The sequence below is a fragment of the Arctopsyche grandis genome, chromosome 6 (genome assembly GCF_051622035.1).
Source record: "Arctopsyche grandis isolate Sample6627 chromosome 6, ASM5162203v2, whole genome shotgun sequence".
Lineage (NCBI taxonomy): Eukaryota > Metazoa > Arthropoda > Insecta > Trichoptera > Hydropsychidae > Arctopsyche > Arctopsyche grandis.
The window spans coordinates 29,412,753-29,438,173 of NC_135360.1; the positions used below are offsets into that span (position 1 = coordinate 29,412,753).

The 25,421-nt window shown below is 31.5% G+C and overlaps 1 protein-coding gene across 1 annotated transcript in view; it reads left to right on the forward strand.

Annotated features, from left to right (window-relative positions):
- LOC143912673 (acid sphingomyelinase-like phosphodiesterase 3b) overlaps nt 1-25,421 on the forward strand; it is a 93,266-nt gene that overhangs the window by 13,595 nt on the left and 54,250 nt on the right. The window contains exons 4-5 of the mRNA XM_077431969.1: nt 7,138-7,343; nt 16,653-16,831. Coding sequence (XP_077288095.1) covers nt 7,138-7,343; nt 16,653-16,831 — 385 coding nt within the window. The remainder of the gene's footprint in view (nt 1-7,137; nt 7,344-16,652; nt 16,832-25,421) is intronic.

The following is a 25,421-nucleotide window of genomic DNA, read 5'->3' on the forward strand; positions in this document are numbered from 1 at the left end:
GCTTGAAATATTAAGTCATTATTTTTTTTCATTTATAGACATTAAAGTATCATGCGTGTATACGCATATATACATGTGTATGTTTGTGTTTGCGAGTAAGGAATAATATTTTCTTGGAATACGTAATCCAATTGATAGTACAATTCGTAGCATGTAGATATGTCTGTAATATAATCGCGTTACGTGTCTGATTGATGGTACGTCAAAGGGAAAAATTCGAGCCCGTCGTACCCCTACATAAATCATCGTACATAAGTATATTTATAGGCACAAACACACACACATACAAACACTCGTATATAAATATTTTTTATGATTGTTGTTCCTCGAAAATATGAAATATGGGAATTAATAAAAGCTGGATAATTAAGTAAGGTCGCTGATTAAAAGTGATGAATGAACGGCGAAACGCCTATCGCCATAAATCGGGATACAAGAGAATCAGACGCGATTAATTCGTCGTTGTTTTTCCGAGTGACGTCGAATCGGGGGGCCGGAAAATTCGTATGAAAAATCGGTAGAAGCGCGCGTTTGATAAATGGATTATTCCGAGGGTAGTTACACAGGGTGTCCTTACCGTTTACACTCGCATATATCAACCCCCCCTTCCTCACATCTCACGCTGTATATATAAGGGAAGCTAAAGGTGGGAGAGTTGAGGGGGGGGGGAGGTGTTCGTTTTGTATTTCAAGCGCGTGTGAAACAAATAAAAGCCTCTTCCATACCCCTACCCGATTCACATTCATTTCATATAAATTTAAACGTTTAATTGTGTTTTTTTTATATATTACTTTTTATTTCCAGTTGAATTTAGTATTTTTAGTTAAATTTATTGCAATGAAGTTTTGTAATATGTATGTGACGTGTTTTACGTGTGTTTTTTTTTTTTTTTGTATTTAAGTAATACAATAGCTACATTAAAATATCATGTATACATGTACAAATGTACATACATATATAACCAGCAGTATGGATTAGCGGTTCGTGTGTAATGATTTCAAACTAAGTGGTCACAGGTTCAATCCATGCCCCGTGCTGCTGGCCAGACCTTGGATATGCGACTCCAGGTCGATCATTTTTAATTAGAATTTGTCAACTTATCTGATTTTCATTGAAACGGTTCCTACAAATTGGTAACCTTGCCCATTTTCCTAAAATTTTGAATTTTTCATAGATGTCTCTGTGACGCTCTGTAAAAATAACTCTTTAAATTAACGATGAAATGTTATTATTCATATATGCATGTCCTTTTTTTTATTATATATGACGTGAACTGAATCTTTTTGTTGAATTTTTCGCAGTTGAATTAAAATATTTGTTTTTTTCGATAATTAAATTTCATGATTTATTTCAATAATAAAATAGTTTGCAATTTTCATTTTTTTAACACAAATAAGAAAAATTTGGCACTTAATTTATTAATATTTAATTCACTGTGCTTTATTTAGTACTAGTTTTTTTACCCGGCTTCGTTCTGTATTTTTAATATAAACAGCTTAAAAATGGTGAATCTAATAGTACATATTCATTTGTTTTTTTATTAAATTTATTTGAATTGGAAAAAAAAATAAACTCGTCGTCATATGTATGTAGAAATTTTGACTTGTTTGCGAAATTCGCAACCAAAGATACAAACTTACATACATACAAAGTCTCTTTCGAAATTATATATTAGATTTGATTTATTATTCATATAATACATACATACGAGTAAAGGGCTATTCATACTAGAAGAGCATAGACCAGTAACTGCACGCATTCTGAAATTCATTTTTTTGCATATTCTTTATGGATACATACGTTCATATGTTCCGTAACGAAGCAGCAGTCGTTGACAAAATCTATTAATATTACACAGCAGTACATATCCCCGAAATGGCTTTCTTTGGCCACTATGGAAATATTTATATACACACATGAAGTGAAGTCAAAGGGACGAGTGCAACAGTCCTAAAGAAAGTGCTGTCATGCGCATATGAATATTTTCAAAAACGTCACCTTGTGACAATATTGACTTGATGATACAAAGCAAGCAAAATTGCTCCGTATCATCGCGCTCTGCAATATATGCATATGTATGTAAATTGATTTTACCTTGCACTTTTCTAAACTAGTGCTGCTGTATAGTATGAATTTAAGTAGTTTTTTTTCATGCACTACTGTGTCGGGATATTGCCTTTCAGTGTTGGATAGTATTGTTGCGTAGGGGTGGGTGGAGGATCCAAGTAAAAGGCCAACAGTCGTATCACAGCATTTATTGATGATTAAGGAGATTCACGCACTGTCACTGCTCAGTCCAGAATGACCTGATATCGCCTACGTACCGCCTTATAAAGGGGTAGATCTCTCAGGACGTCTAATCTGTTTACCTACTGTATAGTCACGTATTCGGATATGTATTCCCACGGTATGAGAAGTGCAATCATTGTTTATCTTTCATGCACTTAGCTTATCGCTAATCATTAAAACAGCTTACGCCGGTCACACGGTCTCTCAGGACGCTACCCGGCCTAATCCGATCGCAATTACTCGGCGGCTCTTTTTAGTATACGTAACAGTATAAATAGACCTCAATATGTAAAAAAAAACATGATTATTTTGTGATGATATATTGTTTTTGTTTTTTGCGGTTTTCATTTGTACACACAATGAATTGGATTTTTTTTATTATTTATTACAAAAGCAATGGATTGTTTTTATGTCACGCGATTTTTTCCACTGAAAATCATATTCTATACTATCTATATTACAGTACAAACGTTGATTATATTATCTTATAAATTATTTGCTGATTTATTCGTCACAATAAAAAGTAAAAAAAACCGTCATAGAAAGTCTCAAATTGTTATTGCTATACTTACGTTCAAATTGAATGACTTTTCTGATAACTAAGTAGGGTTAAAAAAAACTCCTTTTGTGGGACTGAGACAAACGTCGATCGATTGTTCGATGTCCGAAATCGAACTCGCCGTTTTATGTCCCATTTATTACAATTGCTGATCGTTACAAAACGACTTGGGACCCAAGAAAAAAAAAAAGAAAATATTCCACTTCTCCACCTCCTCATCCTCTCTTTCTAGTACCGTTAACACTTCTGTCGAACAACCTGACGGGTGATTTCCCACCATTCTTTTCTATATGTGTGTATATATTTTTTCATCGAGCCCACCATTACCGAAGCCGAAGCATTTTTCTTTCTATTCAATATATCAGCTTTTCCGGAAGCCGACGGCAATGGCCGTGTTTAGCTTATAAAATTTAATGCCACTTTCCGTGAGCAATGCCCATTAGAACGAGCTCACCTAAATAACGATGTATTTACACTTCTAGTATTTTATTTTTTTTTACCCTCACAAAAAGACCGGAATAAATTTAAAACGTCCGTCCGTGTGGTCGAATGTTGAATGTCTTTATATCTGTTTATATTGGACGGAAAGGTGTGGTGGAAAAAATAAAATAAAATAAAGCGCAGAACAAATCACGCTCCTTCACACAATACTAATCAACCGTCGCTTTATATAGTGGACTTTGAATATTTCACGTTTAACGAACCGTTTCAAATGTATCTACGTGAAACGGAACACGGAACGAGACAAAATACGTTAAAGTGTAGGGTCGAGTCGATATTGTTTTGTTTCGATGTATTTTTACGTCATATTTTCTAATTGTGCGTGTACAAGCATTGAAACATATGTATGAAAATATAAATGTTCATTTTTAATGGCTCGTTCTCACATAATTTATTTATTTCACTGCTAACTCACTGTTTACCATCACGTCATCGTCAACGTATTATCATACATCAATCTTAGTCAAATGCCCTTTATACATACACACATACATATATATATGTGTTCATTTCAGGCGGTTTTTTTTAAATACTATATATCCGGTGTATATCTACCTTTTCATTGAAATTTGTTTACAAAAAAATTATTCCTCTTTTGAGCGCCAACAAACAATTTGAAATTGTAAGCCTCCAAAAGAACACTAAATGAATGTGTACCATTGTTTTTGTAGGCTTGTGATATATATATTGAAAAAAAAATACGAATACTGATAAACAATGGCGTTGACAATAAACCGGAAAAGTATAGTAAAAATCTCGTTAAAGTATAAAGCAACTAGCGGTACATCCTCTCTGAACAATCTTTGATTGCCACCTAAGCGGAAGAATCGGGACGATAATTTATTTTTGCGATATTTTTCTTTCAGAACTGTAAAAATTCTCTGGGTATTTTGTACAATGTCGGCGTGTTCTAAAGCGAATTTCTTTTTTGGGTGTTCGCAATCGTGCTGTTAAATTTATACACATTTTTATAATTAACGACTAGAGCTTTTAAAATATAATACTTTTATTTGAATACAAAGCATTAGAATTTTCAATTGATATTATAACTAATTCACGACGAGAAACAAATACACACGCGATAACTTTTGTTGCAAACTCGCCATATCTTATCATATGATTAATAAATTCTATTCAAAACATAGATACAATTCTACACGCGAATAATTTATATAACTATCTGTAAACGTTTAAACAAAACGATTATAATTCTACGTCAAAATTAATTTACATCGAGTAGAAATAATATTCAAATCACAAACTAAGAATATTTCGGATAGTGTCCTAAATGTGTTCATGTTTGAAGTATTTTTTATTATTATTATTAAAAATATTTTAAGGACATCTCATTGAGTTTGAGAGTCACGGGAGCGTGTCGGGTTTGATGATATCGAATTTAGTACGTAGAGGTGAATAAACGACGCTCGAACGTCCCGTCAACGCGAAATTTTCCCCGGACTCTTGCGAATTTCCCACCGGCGTTTTCCCGGGGTGTGGCACTGGCGTGACGGCGGAAAAGCGCCCCATATCTGCACGTGATATCTAAACAATTTTTAAATCCTATTTGCATGATAACGACATAAATACAGATCGCCAACGGCCGATAGTGCAAACGAGAACTCTTTAGTTCTTTATTTTTTTTTATTGTATTTCTTTTATATATTTTTTAACCCTCTTCAAAACGACTCCACTTAAACAATTTTACACCATTGAGACCTCATAAACATGAAAAGCGACCGTTCATAAACAATTATCGCCTTATAAATTTTGAAAGCTGGAAAATTGGTCATAATTTGTCCAATCGACGGATACGGAGCTCTTACGCGTACGCTTTTTTATTGGAGCGAGGAAAATAGCCGTATAATTTTAATACAATATTCATCAAAAGTACACTTATATGAATTGTCACTAGTATTGATTGACAGGTGTGCGTATGATATAGATGTAACACATAGATATACGATTTTAGTGGTTTCAAACACGAACCTGCACGTATGTAAAGATATTTTGTTTTACAAAAATGAAAGCCTTTCGGGCTGTAACTGAATGATATGGTTTCAAAGATGCTCCTGAATGAATCACTGACGGTAAAATCGATACAGATAATCTTCAATATGTGAGTATAGTTGGAGTGTAATTCATTTCCCAGAAAAGAGTGTAGTGAAGACGAATGAAAAGGTTGAAATTGAAGTCTCTCAATTTGCTTTCAATTTTGGCCGTGTGCGTGTTCTATTATACGCTGTATTATATACGTATATGGGTTAAATTGAATTAGACGAATGGATGAAGGCTTTCACGGGTGATCTTTGTGTGGTTATCAAAATTGGTACGCCTTTATTATAGTATATTTTGGATTGTGTTGAAAAAATAAGTGGCATATATAAATATATCCTTTAATGCGGATTTTCAACATTAAATTGTTGTGTGGAAACAACGATATTCATTATGTTAAACAGAAGCAAACAGCATTACATCGTTCATAAAATATACAGAAAAAATGTTTTCAAAGATTAATAATAACAATGAAACAAAAAAATCGAAGAAGAATCGCATTCAATAATGGTATAAATGGGATATATGTACATATGTAAATATGTGTTACTTATAAAAATGATCAAACATTATAAATTTAAAGCAAGAAAAGGAACAACTAAAGTAATTAGGGGGAATATTGTTAAAAGAAGATCAAGATCTATATAAAAATGAATTACAGGAATAGTTGATAGAACAGCAATTAATGCAAAATAATGAAGAATTACGAGGGTTCTTATTGGACATTAAAATAGGATCTTATTTAATAAATAAGGGCTATCAATAATATAATTCAAAAGCTTAAGCAAAAAAACATGAATCATAAACTTTCCTACTGTAAGGAAACAAAACGATCATAATGAAGAAATCTAGAATTGCAACAGGAATGTAATTTTTTTATTTATGCATTCTAAATTATTCACAAACATATATGAAAGAATTCCAAACAGTACTAGCAAACTCGAGATGATTTCTTACTAATGAATTGAAAAGCAAGGCAAACAGTACTATGGAATTTAAAGGGCTTGGAAAAAATGAAACCAAAATTACCATATCTCTTGCTTATTATTCAATCAATATAATGAAAAGAGTTTTAAAATTTGTTTCATTTTCATTTAAATCGGTTACTAAAATAGCATATCATATAAGAGGCTAATAAATGGTAAAAGTGTAATGTAAATGTATATATAATATATGTATATGTAGATTTGTATTTTGAGAGATTTTTTTCTTATTTATATATTCTGTACGTACTTAAGTATTGTATTAAAAGTATTCATTTTTTTTTATCAATATCAGTGGTCCATATTTTATAAATACAAGGACCAAAACAAAACTAATGGTATGTAGGTAGATATTAAATGGTTATTAACAATGATTTTGGGTAGTATAAATATAACTTTAAGATAAAATACTAACCTTTCATTATTTATATTATTTCCTATACCTATATATAGAGTTTCTATACTGTCTAAAATATATTAAACTTTTTTAAAATAGTATGCACTCTCTATGAATGAGAGTGAATACTTTTTTGTGTAATACACTGGATTGGCAATAAGCACATTTCTAATTAATTTGAGTAATTTTTTCTTTATGGTTTTGCAATTGAAGTCAACATTTACATTAATTTTGATGAAAAAAAACATTCATTTTGAATGAAATGAAATCTCTTTTAACACATTCTATTTTCTTTATATACTGCTATGTATTATATAAACTTGTTTGTAATTCAATGTTTATTTTTATTGTTTCAGGGACGCAATATCGAGAGCTCTGTGGAAAACAGACGAATCACTTAGACTGACTCTCCTGCGCAACCTAACCGAGCTGTTTAGTAGAACCTTTAGCTCTCAGTTCGTGTTTCCGGTGTTGGGTCACGAAGAACCCGACACTTTCGAAGAAATGAAAGAACTCTGGCAACACTGGCTTCCGACGGAGGCTTTGATGACTTTCGAAGCCGGTGAGTGAAACAAAACCTTAGCCCTTTTTCCAAAGGGTAGGGGGAGCTCGCGTGGCGGTTATTAATATCCTTTGTAGTTTTCCACCCTCGCTCGCTGCCCCTGTGTGATTTATTTTCACGGGTTCAATGTATCGATAGGAACATATTGCATTCATTATTTCATTAGCGTGTGTTTCCCCTTGCGTATATTTCGGTAATGGACTGTTTGACACCCCTACAATAATGTATGAGCCGCGATAGCTGGAAGATCGATCGTCGTGTGAAACGTATTGAACTTCGCTTTAATTTCGTTAACACGAATTTTTCTGGTGTCAAAATATGTATAGATTATAATCGTGACGGTTGAGAATTATTTCGCTTAAATTCACCTCTTGCGAAAGTATTATGTTACAGATTTGATTTGTAATGAACACCGTTATGGGTATAATGTTTCGTTTCAAGGTTGTTGTTTTTAAATGTTTTATTTTTCGTTGAATTTATTTTATTTAAATAAATATTTTAATGACGTGTTTGAATTCAAAATACAGAATATAATATATGTATATCGTAACAAGATGTTTTATGACTCGTGTATAAAACTTATAAATATATTTTCTTGTCAAAATATGAATACATATTAATGAAGCCATTCGTGCAAACGACACTGTGAAACAAACTTACTTTTCAACTGGTGATATTAAGTAAAAGGTTAAACAGAGGTGTGTGTGTGTGTTATTTGAGAACCTTACAAATATTTATCGAAATTATCTTGCAGAACAATTTTAACGTCATTAAAGAAAGTCTTTAAGTCTACTTTCTGCTTTGAGTATGCTTCAAATATAGTTTTCTCCACACGATAATATCGACAAGGAAAGTTTTCCTTCGACTCGGCACACATAATTATTTGTTTTGTACGTACTATTTTCATCTTCCGGTTATTAAAAATTTAAATATATGTGCCGTTTACACGAGGGGTGTGTCGTTAGCATGTATAATTGCGATTTCGGTCGCGTCCTGGCTATAAAATTTTCAATTAATGTATTTGAAGTGGTGCGAAAATTCGACGACAAAGCCTTTGACGCGGCATAATCTGACATTGTCTTCCGTTGAACATTTCAATGCAAATATTTGCAATCAAAATGGAAAACTCGAGAAGAAGGGCAGGGGTGGATGGTGTCTAAGGGGTAGGGGAGGGGGGATGAGAGCTCGAGTACACAGTGCTTCCCGGTCGTTTTTGAGAGCTTTTGAAAGGGCAACTTTGCGGAAGTTGCCTTTTGCAACTTTTCCTGTATGGAAGTAGAACGGCATCGGAGTCGTGCAAGAAAAGGAGCGAGCTTTGAACTTTTTGAGTGTTTCATTTGCATATCACAGGGCAAATGAGAGTGAAGGAAGGAAGGAAGGAAGGACGAGATTTCGGTCCTTTGCGGTGGCCGCCGAGAGATGCGCTAGGCATTGTCAAGATTGTTTCACGGTAATGCGTTTTGGCGGATCGGCAAAACCCATAAATCATTCAACGAACGTCAATATTTTGACCACTGGCTATGTTGCCTCGTAAAGACGTAAATAGGCTATTTATTCTTAGGTGGTCAACAATAGATGAAGTTTAGTGATCGTGTGAAAATTCGACCTCAAGACTTTTTTGTTTAAATTGCTTTGTTTTTTATCTGTCCCGAGTTTCAATGATTAATTGTTTTTTTTATTAAATTTAATAAAAATTGTATCACTGATTAAATATCGCAAGCGGAGAATTTTAATCTAGCGCAAAGTTTACTTGTTGCTTCAATCTGGCGTTTCGTCTTAAATTGCTTGCTCACCTTTTGAAAAATAGCTATGAAGGCGAATGGCGTATTAAATTACATACATATTTTGTAGTATTTATAGTAAGAAAATTAATTAAAAAATCTCATAAAGAGTACACTTTAAGGTGATATTTATTGATATGATAGTTGAGACAACTTTTCAACTCAATTCAGCAGTTATTTTATAAGCTTCAATATATAAGTCAATATTTTTACATAATCTATGTACTTGGTAACAATTGATGAAGTTTTGTGATCATGCAAAAAATTCTAATTCGAGTTATTGACTGATTCGAACTTGGAATCTATTCATAATCTATAAAAAATGCATGTGTGTTTGTGTGTGTCTATGTGTCTGTGTATTTTGGAGATTTTTTGAACACTGTTCGTCCTATCAAACTGAAACTTAGTATCGGTTACTGAAATTTTTATAGATACGACGTAAATTTTTTTCAAATTTTTAATTCGACCGGAAATGGTACTTCCCCTTATATGTGTCCGATTTTTTTTTTAGGTTTCTCAATTCAATTATCTTCCAAACCGCTAAGCGAATCAGACTTAATTTTTTGAACATACATTATAAATTTTATACCTTTACAATTTTTTAAAATAATGAACTTCTTCTTTACGATTTGCTATAAGACAGTAAAATAGTGGTAACTAAATGTGTGTATTTTTGGTTCATAGCATTTGATGAAGTTTACTAGTTTTGTCTCTATCATGCTCTAGCATTTTTTTCTTTATATTTTGAAAATATTTTATTATTATAACAGATCATGTGAGAAGTTTTATTTTAAATAATTGTAATAAGTATAAAAAGTTAATTGTATTGAAATCTTAATTAGCGATTTAGATTATGCGTGTATTGAAAAGGATATGTGTACCTAGTTATGCAGTGAATTCATCTAAAGAGGCAGTTAAATTCAATTCGAATAATAAATTATTAAATGGTCATGTCATATAAAATTCCATGAATACTTGAATAACGACTTTCAAGTGAAAATATACACAAAAGCGTTTTGAATGACAAAATATCAAGAAATTCATTCTACAGTATACCCATATTTACATATACATATGTATTGTAAAAATAACATATTTTTTTTATTGTGTGTTTATATTTTGATAAACTTACGGTTTGCAAGCGCCATGTATGACGTTGAATATGGCTTTTCCGGGGAAAATTTGTGAAAATAGACGGCCGAGGGCTTTCAACCGACAACGTCGCCGACAAAGCTCGTACCTAAGTGCACCCCTAGTTGGTCACCCCTGGCGCTTAGGAATGCAGGGAAACCCCTACACAAAGCGGGAGCGCTTGGTCCAGGAAAATGAAGGAAAAGAGAGAGGGGGCGGGAGGGTGTTATTTACACCGAAGTTGCGATGTCACCTGAAGGGCTAAGTGGTCAAATATAGTTAGCATATTTCCCAGGCGAAAAGCTCTCAGAAAGCTCTCGCCTGTAGATTTGAATAAGCACAATCCGACCGGGTTTAATAATAAAATAAGCTTTAGGCGCGCGTGTCGCGAATTCCTTATACATGTATTCTGAATATAAAATATTATAACAGATGTAATATATTACGCAACTATACGGTTATGTCTGTCTGTGTAATGTGTATGTATGTATTTTTTCGTGCCCCTTTCGCCTTTTTCTTCCAGATGAATAAAATTAATCTTTTCCGCGTAGGCGAAACGCTGCGCGAGCGGAATCGTTTTTCTCAATTCCTTTGATCGTCGGATATAAATCAGACGTCTGAATTTATATATGAAAGAATATCGAATTTCTGATACGTATATACATATGATATATGAAATATTACATTGGAATGCCGCGATTTGGACGTTTCACTAGTTGATCCAATCAACCGTACTTTCGTGCACATAAATAAAACAAAAGGGATAAGTCATTCATTGGTTTGTGGAATGGATTGATTTTCGAATGTTTTTTAATACACACATGGATATATGTATGTATGTGAATAATTCGTCACACAATATTTTTATTACATATACAAGTAATATTTTTATTACTTAACCAGCAGTATGGTTTGGTTGTTGCGTTTATGTTTAGCACCGAGAGGTTACCGGTTTAGATCCCATGCTTATCCTTAATGCTGCTGGTCAGATTTGAATATTTGTGAAGTCGATCGTTTCCTTTCAGAGTTTGCCAATTTATTTGATTTAATTGTTGAAACGGTTCCTCCATCAAATGGAGGGCAAAACAATCCTACCCGCCGTGTCACAAATATCTGAATTTCATTTATGTACAATATGTAAAATTTATGTTCAAATCTAAATCCATAAATGTCTCTATCGATTAATTAATTAATTAATTGTGAATGTCGTGGTCTTCATCCTCTCGAAATACAGCGGTTTATGTAATAAAAAATGCTGCAATGTTTGTAATTAATTGTCTAGGAAGGCGCGTTGTGTTTATCAGTTGGGCCTTCCTGGTATACGTATAGATATTTGTGTAAAATAAAATAAAATGTATTTGTTTATACTGAACGAGAAGCAAAGTTTCCATTGTAACGTAATTTTACAGGGTTTTTCTTAGTTTCACTTGTGCAACGATAAGTGTTCCCTTCCTTAAACTTTTCCAATCGCTTTGAAACTTTACCATTTTGTGAGATTTGACCCTCGATAGAGATTTCAATTTTTCCCGCTTACTTCATTGTGAAATATAATCGTTATAAACATGTTTAAAAATTCAAAAAATCCCGAGACGATAACACCTCTTGATTATGTTCGGGTGATTGCATGTTTGACTTTCCGCCCTCCCACTCGTTTTAATTGTATAAACGCATATAACTTTAACCTTTTCACACATTATTCTCATATATCTTTGTTTTCAAGTCTCTGATTTCTACTTTTTGGGTTGATTTTGGACTGAGAGCGTATCTTCCAAACTGCGATATTTTCAAAACATTTTATCATACTCGATTTTATAATCCATTTTTATCTCACATCGTTTTTGTCATCCCACATTTAGAAGGTTAGAGCTGTCAAAACTTCGTTGTTGAAATAGTGAAATGGGAAATAGAAAGTGCATCCACACTTTTTGTAATAAAATTTGCGAGGTATGTACAAAAAATTGCTATCCAAACCAGGCTTAAATTTAGTTTTGTGTCATCGATTCCGTTTGACAGTCACCGGCAAATACAACTAAAACCTAAAATTTGTTAATCGATACAGTTTCTGATTGCTTTGATCAGTTTCAATTTTCTCCAGCATAATTACATGCTGCGTTGATACAGAAATTAGTTTTATAATATAAATATGTACTTTAATATAATATTAAAAATAAATTACTACAATATAAAAATTATAGTACTGGCTTGGAGAAATTTCTTTATATAAATCAAAAATAATATGATTAACGTAATGCATTAATGTAATTAAATATATTACTTCATATAAATATATATGTATATACTCCTTTTCTTTTGGGCATGCTTGGGTATAATTCCCTTGAACTTCGGAGAAACTTCTCGTTAATTCGTTTCGTTCTCCAGCTACTGCGTTGCCCGTTGTTGCTGGAACAGTTGGAACTTTATGTACCTAATAATTATGTGCGTGGTAGATATCATCATTTGATGATTGTACATCCTGATCGCACAGTTCTTTTTCGAATGGCTCCTATACCAAGAGCTATTCGACTTCTCAATGAAATCGTTGCTGCCGTCCCTGAATGCGATATTTTCCACCTCGGTGAGCGTGCATTATCGGATATTATTTTAACATATTTATCTGGTAACCTGCGCTCATCATTACTTTGTTAATTTGAATGTGATGTATGAGTGGAATTTTAATCTACTCTCTACCATTTGGGCCTTTGGGATGCCGCAGGGATGTTTTGTATTTGTAGCTTGTTCTTATTTATCGGAACAGGCTCCAGGTGCAAGACATTCCCTTATTTGTATTTTTTCAGATTGTGTTAAAAGCTGTATTATTTTTTTGTAATTTTTTGCTTTTGCTTTTTGTTGTATGCATTAATTTTTTATTTTATTTTTTGTTTTCTCCCTCTCTTATTTTATTTAATTATTTTATTATGTAGGCCATTGTGGCGCATTTGGTTCTTCCTGTAATGCCATAATGGTCAAAAAACGTTAAATAAATAATATGTACATACATACATATACTAGAGGATAAATATAAGGATTAATTTAATTAAATATATTAATTAAAACCTTGGGTCGCGGAAGGAAGATATGATATAAAGGTGACCAAAGGTATTGAGTAATATATTTAATTGCAATAATCCTCCAGTATACATATTACATTTTGATATGAAGTAATATATTTATTTATTTTATATCTCCATCGTTTAATAATCAATTTACTTACAGAAAATTCCATACGTATAAATATGAAATATACGAAAAATTCCCTGCAAACAAATTTTCAATACGTATACACAAATAAATACAAATATCATTGTATGTTTGTCATTCTTATGAAACCTATTTATATTGGTATAAAACCGGACCCACTAAATCAATAATCGATAACGTTTACGTTTGCTTCAATCATTCATATTACGATGACCTATGGTAAAAATAGATGCCACTATTTTTGCGTTATTATATCCGCGTTTCCGAAAGATTTATTCTTCTTTTGATTATAAAAGCGTGTATATTGTATTGAAAAAAAGATAAAGGTTCCGAGAATAGAGTCAGTATTATATTATGGCAATGAATTATGATTCGGATAACGCTGTGACAAATGCGTTCTCTGAATACTGAAATACGATATAAATATATAATAATGCTTTCCAATATTGTAAGTAGATACTATTTTTACATTCAATATGTGCATATTTATGTGAATTTTTAGGTTCATGTACTGAATTATTTCATTTTGGCTGTTTTTTTCTGTTTAAAAAAGTATATACATACATACGTACGAGTTTGTGGAGGATAGACGGGTTATCGGAGTGCTTCTTGTTTTGTTTGTGCATTTAAATAAAATAGAAGTTCAAGGGATTCCCTCCTTTGAATGTAAATTTGAACAGGACGAAAGGCGGTGTTTGATTGGAGAACACATTAAATACAAAAGGAAGTTCACTTAGCAGTTTGAAAACTCTTCCCTCTGAATATTCAGGATCGGGCAAAAAGCACTATGGCTGATGTTAGCTAACACTCCATTCTTATCTCGGCCATGATTAATCTGCAAATCCCAATTTGAATTGAATATTAGCCACATACCGATGGAGCGTATAATCGAAATTCTTCCTTTTTCTTGTATGTAATTACAAAGTGTCAAGATATTTTTCTTGGTGTAAATAATTTTTTTTTTTTTAAGATTTTTGGTCGGACGATCGTATTTTTTTCGGGCCGAATGCATTAATCAAATATATTAAGAAAGTTTGGCGCAAAATTTTATCGCTGGAATAATGGGGTCAAAGTAAAGTGTGAGAGTCTTTTGAGTTATTGTCGCACAAAGTTAAAAAGCAATAAGTTAGGTACGAAAAATAGAATAATAATAATAATAATAATGTTTTGATAATGTTTTGATAATGTTTTTTTTTGCAGACTTTTAAACTCTTTATTAATAACGCTAATTAGATGATTATTTATCACTTTCGGATGTGTAAATAAATCACTCGTTTGTCAAAAAATGTTCGAGAAATTTTCGCATAAATCACTCGGGTGTAGCCTTTTAGATAAAGGAAAAGTGGCGCGCAACTTCATTTCAATAAATTAATAAAGTCTAATTTATTTTAAAAGCGTTCTACTCAGTTATTTAATTACGTTATTTAATCGCCACTTATAAGGGACGCTGTTTGATTGAACTTTATTAATTTTTCGACACGATTTCCAAACTTTTGACAATTCAGTACAAGCATGTACATACATATGTACATAAGTCCTCTGAATATAGTATTACATAATTAATGTGTCGCTTTGTTGATCACATTGATTATATTTCAGCTGAGGGGAACTGTTATTTTTAGAATTGTCAAGCGTTTTAATTGTATAAATACTGTGATATTGTTATTCTTTTCATTAGGAGTATGCTAGAGGATACAATAAAAGCTTGGGGTGTATGTATGTACATACATATATCTAATATTACATTTAAATCATATTCGTTCACCCCAAGCTTTTATATTTGATCATATCAAGAAATTCTTCTACGACTACTTTTACCATTCACTATTTATGCTGAAAGCTAGTATATATGTATATGTACATATATAGAGTTCATATACATACATATGTAGATTATTTATCTTAGATAGTAATTTAGTTGGTATCATAGTTATTTATTTTACATTTTAGTACTTTTTAATAAATTAGATTTTGTACTATTACCATATTTAAAATTTTTTAATTGAAATCTTTCTTACTCATTATCAAAAATTCAATTGAAATTTGAAAAATATATGTATAAAGTGATTTTTTTTATTATCTTTATTTATTTTTTTATTATACATCTTATATTTATTTTAATATCTAATGATATATTGATCATTTTCTATTTTACAATTTTATTTAATTTTGTTAGCAATCATAGTATTTATAATATTATTCTAATGTTAATGTACAGCATAATAAGAAAAAGAGTTTATAAGAATTGTAAATAAGTTTTTGAGTTATTTTTCCTATTATGCTGTCCATTAACATTAGAATAAAATGATTACTAACCAAAATGATTACTAACCAAATTAAATTAAATTGTAAAATAGAAAATGATCAGTAGATCAGTAGCTATTAAAATATATATAAGATGTATTGTGAACATAATTTCGTAATAAAAAAAAGCATTTAAAAATCAAAATCAAGGGTTAGGATAGGTTAGATTTAGTAAGGGTTGACCCTATTAATTTAAGATTGGGTTGTTAGGGTTAAATTTATAGAGTTAAACGTTGTAAATTCATTGTTTAATACAGTTTCACTGCTTGAATAATTGGTGAAATTATATTTTCACTTGAAATATGCTTTCACTGTAACATACATTTTATACCAAGAAGGCCTTACAGGTAAACCCCAATGCGCCTTCCTGGCCAATTACAAACAATACAGCATTTTTATTATACAAGTCGCTGAATTACGAGACACTGAAAACTCGCAAAATAACGAGACATCTATGAACTGTACATAAATTTGAATGTACATTAATCATACTCATATAGTGGTGACATAGTAGGTAGGAAGGTTTTTAGCCAATTTTTAATCGGGAACCGTTTCAACAATGAAATCAGAGAAAATTGGCAAACTGTGATAGGAAACGATCGACCTGGAGCACAAATATCAACGTATGACCAGCAGCACTACAAATATACTCAGAAAAAGTATTTTAAATCGAGGTCAGCTCATGGAATTGAACCTGGCGATTCTCGGTGCTAGGCAGAAGCTATGCTGCTGGCTATACATATATTTTTACAAAATTTGGCTGATTTTCAATTTAAAATATTAGTGTTTTTGGTGGCTAATTTAAATATTTAATTATATTATTTTATTATTAAAGTTTTGCTCTCAATGTATTATTTATATTTATTCATAAAACATGTTATTGTTATTGTTCCAGGTGGTTACTACACAATAGAGCAGTCGCATAGCAAATTGCGTATAATTGCTCTAAATACGAATCTCATGCTCGGCGGCAAAGACAAGCACAGACCAGATGACAAAGAAACGGCTCTCATGAACAGACAGTGGGAGTGGCTGGAAAAAATCTTCATAAAATCGAAACAAAACGGAGAAATGGTGAGTGAAACCCCTCCCCCCCTCTTCAATGTTTATAAACTGAAAAATTAGCCTCCGACGTACATTCGTGTGTATTTTCGTAGTAAACAAGCATTTATATCACAACGAGCTTTGCCGCAAAAATAATTTTCCACGGTCGTCGCCCGGCGCACGCAAATTTATGGCGATCGATAAATTTCAATATCACGGGCGAGAAAAGGAATCGCGAAAATGCGGTCGAGAAATGTTTCTGCGAGTTTCTGCTCATTTGAATTGTATGAAAGTGTCAGAGCTTATAAATTTTCGCAACGGGGATGGAGGTGAAATTGGCGGCGAATTTAAAACTCGGAGAGAGCGGTTGTCATCCCGATCAGTCTTGCCGGGGAAAATCCCCCGTTTTCCACCGCTTCGAGAATTTATTGTAGATTTCGTGGCGGGGTGAGGTGAAGGAGGAATAAAAATAAAAAATAAAGGGTAAATGTATAAACGGAGTGTCGTAAAACGAATAAATTGAGATAAAAGTCGGCCCGATCAAATACCTGATATTTTTCACCGCGCTCAGATTTATGAGCCTCGGTGCGTACGTTTCGATGCTGCGCGCAGTGGGACGGGAAAAAGGCTATTCTTTTATACGTGACAATGTGTCCGATTCTTTTTCGATATCCGCGAAATAAAGTGAGAAATTGTGTTCTATAGAACACGTGTGTGATCGGATTTATATCGAAATCAAGCGGTACGAAACTGAAAAAAAGAATAGACGTGTTTTCTATGTCGCTCACACGGAAAGCTAACCGAATCAAAATCCCAAGATCATATTATGATACTTCTATTTATAGTTATAACTATTCAATATATAAATCTAATACATAATATTTTAATCTTAGACATATAATAAAAGAATTTCAGTTTTCAATTATACTATTTTCAATTAACATTTGAAGGACGGAGCGCCGAGATCGAACGAGTGTCCCGAACCAGGGTCGAGTGAGATCCCAGTATTTTTTAATCAAAATACTGCTTTTCTCAATATAAATGGGTTCAATATATATCTTATTAATCATATTATACATCAACATAAAAAAAGTTCTATAGCATGTTTTTGACTATTTTCGTATTAAAAAATAACGATATGTAAACGCACATAGGTAAGGCCAACAGGCGACTGCATGACTCAATAGCCACGCGCCAAAAGCGATGAAAACAATAGCTTACGAAAATATAGCTGTATCTTTCTCTCGCATTGATTCATCGATCAACAAGAATATGCAAGCGATCAGTCAAAAACATGACTTATTGCTACCGCCTTTAAATCATAATTTTGAACTTAGAAATGTATTGTTACAAAATCTATTAAAATAATTTTCTTGTAGTTCATTCTAGGAATACAAGAAATACAGGGTTTGAAAACCACATAGTTATTACGAAAAACGTAAAAATTGGGGCACTTGCATACCCCACTTCGGTGACGGAGGGTTACAAATCTACAAATTTAATAAACATATTATTATGTGAACAAATTTTTTAGAAGAATTATTGTTACTATTCCAAAAATTTTCTTGCACTTTACTTACGGAAACATCGGAAAATATATCTGGCTATCTTATTACGTATCTTGTTATATCTCGGCTATCTTATTATATCTTATTATGTAGTTATCCAATTGAAAGTTTAGTTTTATTTTGATTTTTTGACAAAAACCGTTGGAATGTCACTTGTCATTTTTCTGTTTCAAATTCTTTTTCGATGTGATATATTTATTTCAAAGTATGAAGAATGATATATGTATTGCAAAGATGTGATACATTTATTGCTAGTTTTTAAATAAGGCCCAATAGTAATACATATTATATATTTGCAAAAGGGATTATCACTTATTTTATGAAAGAGATAATTATTTTCCAATTTTAATGCGTTCTGGCAACGCCTATATATATTTAATAGTATAAATGGCTTTTATTTTATATAAATGAGTTACTTGCGATATTATTTTTTTCATAAATTTGTATTATATACATATTTACACAGATACATTGCGTAAATAATCATATTTATAATCCCCACAAGCTAAAATCCCACCCAAGCGATTTTCTTGCTTCACAAAATTTGGCTTATATTGTCAGTTTATGAAATTTTCAAACCAAATGAAATGATTTTTAAGAATATTAGAATTAAGACGGATTATAAAACAATTTAATTTATTATTATTATGTATTATGAAACGATTAAATATGTAAATGTTCACTTTGGCGAAATGAAAAGGTATACTCGTAATTGTATACAAAATATTTAATTTTAGCTAAATTTATTCAGTGTTTCTCGGATTTTAATGATCCATTCATGAGCATATATGTTTGTTTGTATTTTATGATTCAATTTACTTGACTTACTTTTGTATATGTTTGTATTCAGATTTTTTAGAATTTATTCGTATGTATATAATCGTAGCTCTTGTTTTTTCATAATTATGTAAAGATTAATTTAACCTTGTGTATCTAATTTTTTATATAAGAAAAATATAAGCAATTACTTTAATTATTAAGACTTAAATTCTGAAATTATAACAATGAATTATCAAATATTTATATTATTTAATTTTAGCTAAATTTATGCAGTGTTTCTTGGATTTTAATTATCAATTCATGAACATACATGTACGTATTTTCTAATTAAATTTACTTGAACCTCCTTTGTATATGGTAATATTAAGATTTTTTAGAATTTATTCGTATATAATTGTAGCTCTTGTTTTTTCATAATTATGTATGTAAAGTTAAGCCTTGTTTCTCTAATTTTTAAAATAAGATAAAAATAAACAATTAATTTAAATACTGACATAAAATTAAATTCTGAAACTATACAATGAATTATCAAATATTTATATTAAAACTTAATTCTCAACATTTCAACGGAGTCGCGATGAATTGTTCTCTAACTAGTCTTGCATAAACTCGGATACGAAGGAATAATTTCAGAGGTAGTTCTGCGGATAATTCGCACTCGATGGAACTGATAGACAATCGCATTACTAGTTTCCGAATTTTAGCAAATAATCTATGGTAGACATTTCAACTTCAGATGTTAAAGACGACTTTCATCTGTCATATTAGATAATATACCTATAAATTCATATGTAAGAGGTATTCAAAAAGTTTTCAGATGAAATTTAATTTATCTTTCAATAGCGTATATCTATAACTAAATAGCAAATTTAAACAGACAGTGAACATTTATATTTGTAATTTTTTTCAGGCTTTTCTGGCTACGCATGTACGTATGTGTATGTATGTATTCACATTTAATGTAGTTAAATAGCCCTAGTTTCATACTGGAGTATTCCGTAGGGGTATTTTGGCTTGAATAGATTGTTCGTAGGAGAACTGCACTGCGGCAGAGTCCAGGCCCCAGTTTTAATATTGTGCTAAGTCGTTCACGAGTGCATATTCTGCTGTAAAAGTGGGCTAGGTCAGCCGTGTAATGCACCCGGTGCATCTCTGTCAATGGGCTTCGAGCCATCCATCACGGTTGCACTAAATTGAATTTGCCGACCGACATTTGCCAGACCAACTCCTCGGTTCGCTTTCGAGTATAAACTAACGTGTATATACATATATACATTTATTTGATATTAAAAAAGTTTAAGGAAAACTCTTCTGGAGTGCATGAAAGTTTTTCACTCTTTGAAATACGGTAAATAAGCCCCACAATGGTAGGTACTTTCGATATAAGATACGAGCTTGTTTGTAAAAGGCCATGAATTTTGAAATGCAATAATATCTATTGTATTTCAAGAAGACTTACATATACTGTTGAAATGCATTGAATTTATTTTTTTAATACTAATACTAGCTTTGGCTATTTACGGTAAGTAAAATAAATGATTGTTAATGCCAATGATGCTAAGTAAATGTTTCAGAAAATTATTGCATGACCGTTTGTTTAATTGTTGATTGTGATGTAACTTATTAATTAATTAATGACATTTGCAAGAATATTTTTTGTATTCAAATTCATGGTATATACTCAAAAAACATATCAACGACTTTTATCTTCCAAATAATGAACGTAAAAAAATTGACGATTTTCTGAAAAAAAAAACCATTTCTTTCATACTTGTAAACAAAACGGTGACTTTGAATTCTCGTTAATGAGCCAAAATTAATCATAAATGACTTATTTAAATTAAATACTAAAGAAGATTACTATTAACTGCTAGTTTTTTTTAATGCTTAAAAAACAAAAATAGATACATACATACATATGTATGTATATGAAAAAAAAAGCTTTTGTATAGATAAATCGATTGGTTGGAGGAACAGGACATAGTTTAAAATCGATGATATTTTTTTATTTATTGTTTCTATGATATGACGATAGTTTTCTATTAGGTCCATCAATGAAAATCCAAAATTTGCATTTTTCGCTCCAGCCTATTGTATATTTTGATTTTTTTAAATAATTTTTATGATTTCTAACGTATGTTCACAATACATCTTACATATATCTATTTTAATAGCTACTGATCTACTGATCATTTTTTTTACAATTTTATTTTATTTTTGTAAGTAATTATAGTATTATATTATTTTAATGTTAATGTACAGCATAATAGGAAAGCGAGCTCAAAAACCTATTTACGATTCTTATAAATACTCATAATTATTTTTATTTATTTAAAGTTTCGACTATTGTGGCATAGAGAAATTTCTAATGCGCCATAATGGTCAAAAATATTACAGAAAAGAATCAAAATAATAACTATAGAAATTAGAGATGACTAAAATAAAAATATATATACACAAACAAAATACAGCAGTAGCAGATAATAAAATTTCAATTATAATAATGGCAGACGATACATTAACGAGTATTGATGACCAAAATGAGCAATATGGCAAAGTATGAAAACGATCGGATAAGAGATAAAAATGACCACTGACTCGAAAACCATGTGAAACGTAAAGGAGGTATGTAAAAAACAAAGAAGGCCATGTCTTGCACCTACAGCCAATACAACAATACATCTTAATTAAATCAAAATTGTAAAATAGAAAATGATCAGTTGATCAGTAGCTATTAAAATAGATATAAGATATATTGTGAACATAATTTAGTAATAAAAAAAGCATTTAAAAATAAAAAAATAATACATCGTACACATAATACTAACTAAAGACTCTCTTAAGTCGACGTCTAAGGCAGTTTGTGTTTAGGTAATTTACGTTTATACCTGAAGGGTATAGACAAGCCTCATGTAAATAAATACTTGTATTTAGTAGCAATAATTCAAAGAACCAAGTATTGAATGGAAGTTAATTTGATTTAGTGGCAGCATATAATTTATAAAATAATTCATAATAAGAGAAAAATGCGTTCGAGAGCCACTTCAATTACATTTCTAGTGGTGCTTCGTTTATCATGGAAAAGTTCTCGAGAAAACGGAAGGAAACTGAAAACGTTTCATGCGAAAAAAAAACGTATTAATCGACAGGGTCCCTTTTCAACACGGCAAAGAAACACTGCGACAATTCCTACTCGGAAAATTGAATTATATTATTTCCACGTACATTTTACATTCACAGGAAATGTGTATGATATGAACCGAAATTAATATTATGCCGAAATGCGGAGGTGTTCGCTGAAAATCATACGACTGCGAAAGCTCGCAAAGCTAACAACATCCAGTGTTGGGAAACGTACAAGACTGCTGAGCTTTAAGCTAAGCTTCGGATTATTCTCATCAAGATTTCGCGGTATTATACTTGACTAGTAGTACGGGGAAGCGAACAATAACAAAGCAACGGAGAAAGTTCAATTTTGTTCCGTTGTTGTACATACATACACATGTATTTATATGTGTGTATGTGTGTTTGTGTATAAGAGGATCTACCCGCACTTACCGAAGTTAAATATAAGATTTGCATTGTGGAAAATGCGAAACTTCTCTCCGAGAGATTCTCGACGACGCACAGTTTCCGTTGTCGGCGAAATCAATCGCATTTCCGGCGTATGAAATGGCGTGAGGCGATCGTAAAAAAAATCTATTCGTTCATTTTATTCTTTTCGGACTTGTAGGCAAGGAAACAGACCCGAAGGATTTTACGCCACGCGATATTTAAGATGAAACGTTGTAAAATTTTCCTCGTAAAAATATCGAACAACACAATAAAACCGTAGACCGCATATTGTATCTGGATATGTTGGAATGTGTGTTCTATGTAAAGTTTCCCTCTCTAAGTTTTGATCTTTTCAAGTCCCTCGAACTAAGCTTAAAACACAGTTATGTTATGACGGGAATAATTTACATACATATGTATATATATGTATGTATGTAGTCGTATTCAAAACAAGGGTAAATCCGTACTAATTACATATTTTATAGCGTGTTATTTTATTATATACAAACGTATTCAAAAGTTATGCTATGTAGATTTTTCGTGTGTGCAAATTGTGTAAGCGTGTTTTTGGAATTATTTATGGATGTTAGAGAGGCTTCAAGTAAATGTTGAATCTATTTACGTCGTCGTACCTGTTTATCCTTTCGCAGCATAACAAAGTTAGAATATAAATTAGTTTTCGAAAACGTCGTACTTGAACATTGACGTCTTTGCAAGACTGACATATTAATAAGAACACTTTGAAAATTCAATCTAAATCAAGATGTGAATATAGTATGAAATATAAAATAAACTACAGTAAAGATCGATACCATTGTTATTGATGACTTATTGTGAAAAATGTGAATGTATTTTTGCACTTTCTGGTTGCCGCTTTTTCGGTTATTGAATATCGGTATCAAATCGTCTTATATATTTATTTGATTTCAGTTTCAAATGTATTAAATTATTAACTGAACATAATTTATGACATTATACGAAATATCTCAAGAGGAATTGTACTTACACGTATATTTTATTTCAATCAAACATGTACACTCGCCTTTACAGATCGCTCCAAAGTGACAAGTGTACTAATACAGATACAATACAATTAATACAAGCATTTTTATACAATGGGAAATCAAACAAATATCATCCACAGTGACATCTATGGAGATTTTTTTACAGTATTTTCTTATAGAAATTGGCGAACCTTAAGACGCTGAATAACTTCAGATTTGTAAATTTGAGATTGGAAAAGAAATGTCAATTAAAAGGAAGCGGTTCAATGAAAATCAGAAAAATTGGCAAACTCTGAATGGAAACGATCGACCTGGATTCACAAACCAAGGTCTGACCAACAGCTACAAGTGGAAATCGAACAGTGACCACTCTGTTTGAAAGCATAATATACTAACCACTAGTCTAGTCTGCTGGTTGAAAAATAAATGAAAATTTTTCAACGGTTGAAATATTTGTATTTGTTGAAACATAATAATCACTTTTTTAAAAATCTCATCCAAAGTTTGCATGATTTTAAATTTAAATGATAAAAACATGAATAGCTTCTCATTAATTTACAACTAGTTATTGCTATATTATATTTTGTATATTGGTACAATATTGCAATATTTATTACTACCGAGAATCTCAAATGAATCACACCTTCCAATTGATATATTGAAATAGAAACTGTGTATACATATGAAAGTATATTGTACATATGTATAATACCAATGAAATAGAATTACCAACAATTAAAATTGACTTCCCACCTGTTTAGGTTCTAAACAGATGGGAAACTAAATATAGATAGTATACGAAACACCCTTACATACATAAATGTCAAATATGAACCTAAACATCGACGTAATGTAATCAAATTGCCATTATTTTGAAATTCAAACGCAACTCCCCCTTACACACACACCTACTGTACATCGTGAAAAAAAAGAACAATTTTTAAATTCTGATATACGACCCTGTCGATGTGACACCGGTTGATGCGCATTTTCGTAGGGGGTGTTGAGACCGTAAATTTTGCCACAAGTCACATTTGCCCATGAAAAATCAATACATCACGATTTTATGACATCGCCACACGAGCACGCGATATTAAAGTACCCTTCTGTGTATACATGCGTAGACCTTTTGCGTCGAAAAAAGCTGGTATATATGCATGACTGTGTTCTAACAGGTATCTATTATAAATGTGTGTGGGTGTGATCGAAAAATTCGATGATGGACGATGCTGAGACTGATTAGGTACTGTTTATCGGATCGTGAAATCAGATTGTCAAATCGTTTTCAAAGTTTTGAAAATTAGTTACGGGCCAAAGTTTATGAGTTTCGTAATGATTCTGATGTGATGTGTATTTGTTATAGTGGAAAGCATCCAAATAAAATTTTATGAATGTCAAATATGTATTTTGAAGGTATCATTTCAACATAAATCATTTTATAATATATTTTGTGCTAAGCTTTTATTGTTTCAAGGTATTTCCACAATAAGTTAAAGGTCTACAGGGTATTATAATTACTACTAATTCAGTGACTTCTATCTAATTTATACATTTTTACTATATCTATGGACATATATGAGACAATAGATGAAGTCTTTTGATCACAAGAAAATTTGACCGGGAGATTTTGATTGATAATATTAACAGTAGTTTCAATGTAAGTATTTAAAACTAATGTAAAAAATAAAAAAAGCTTTTATTTAATAATGGGAA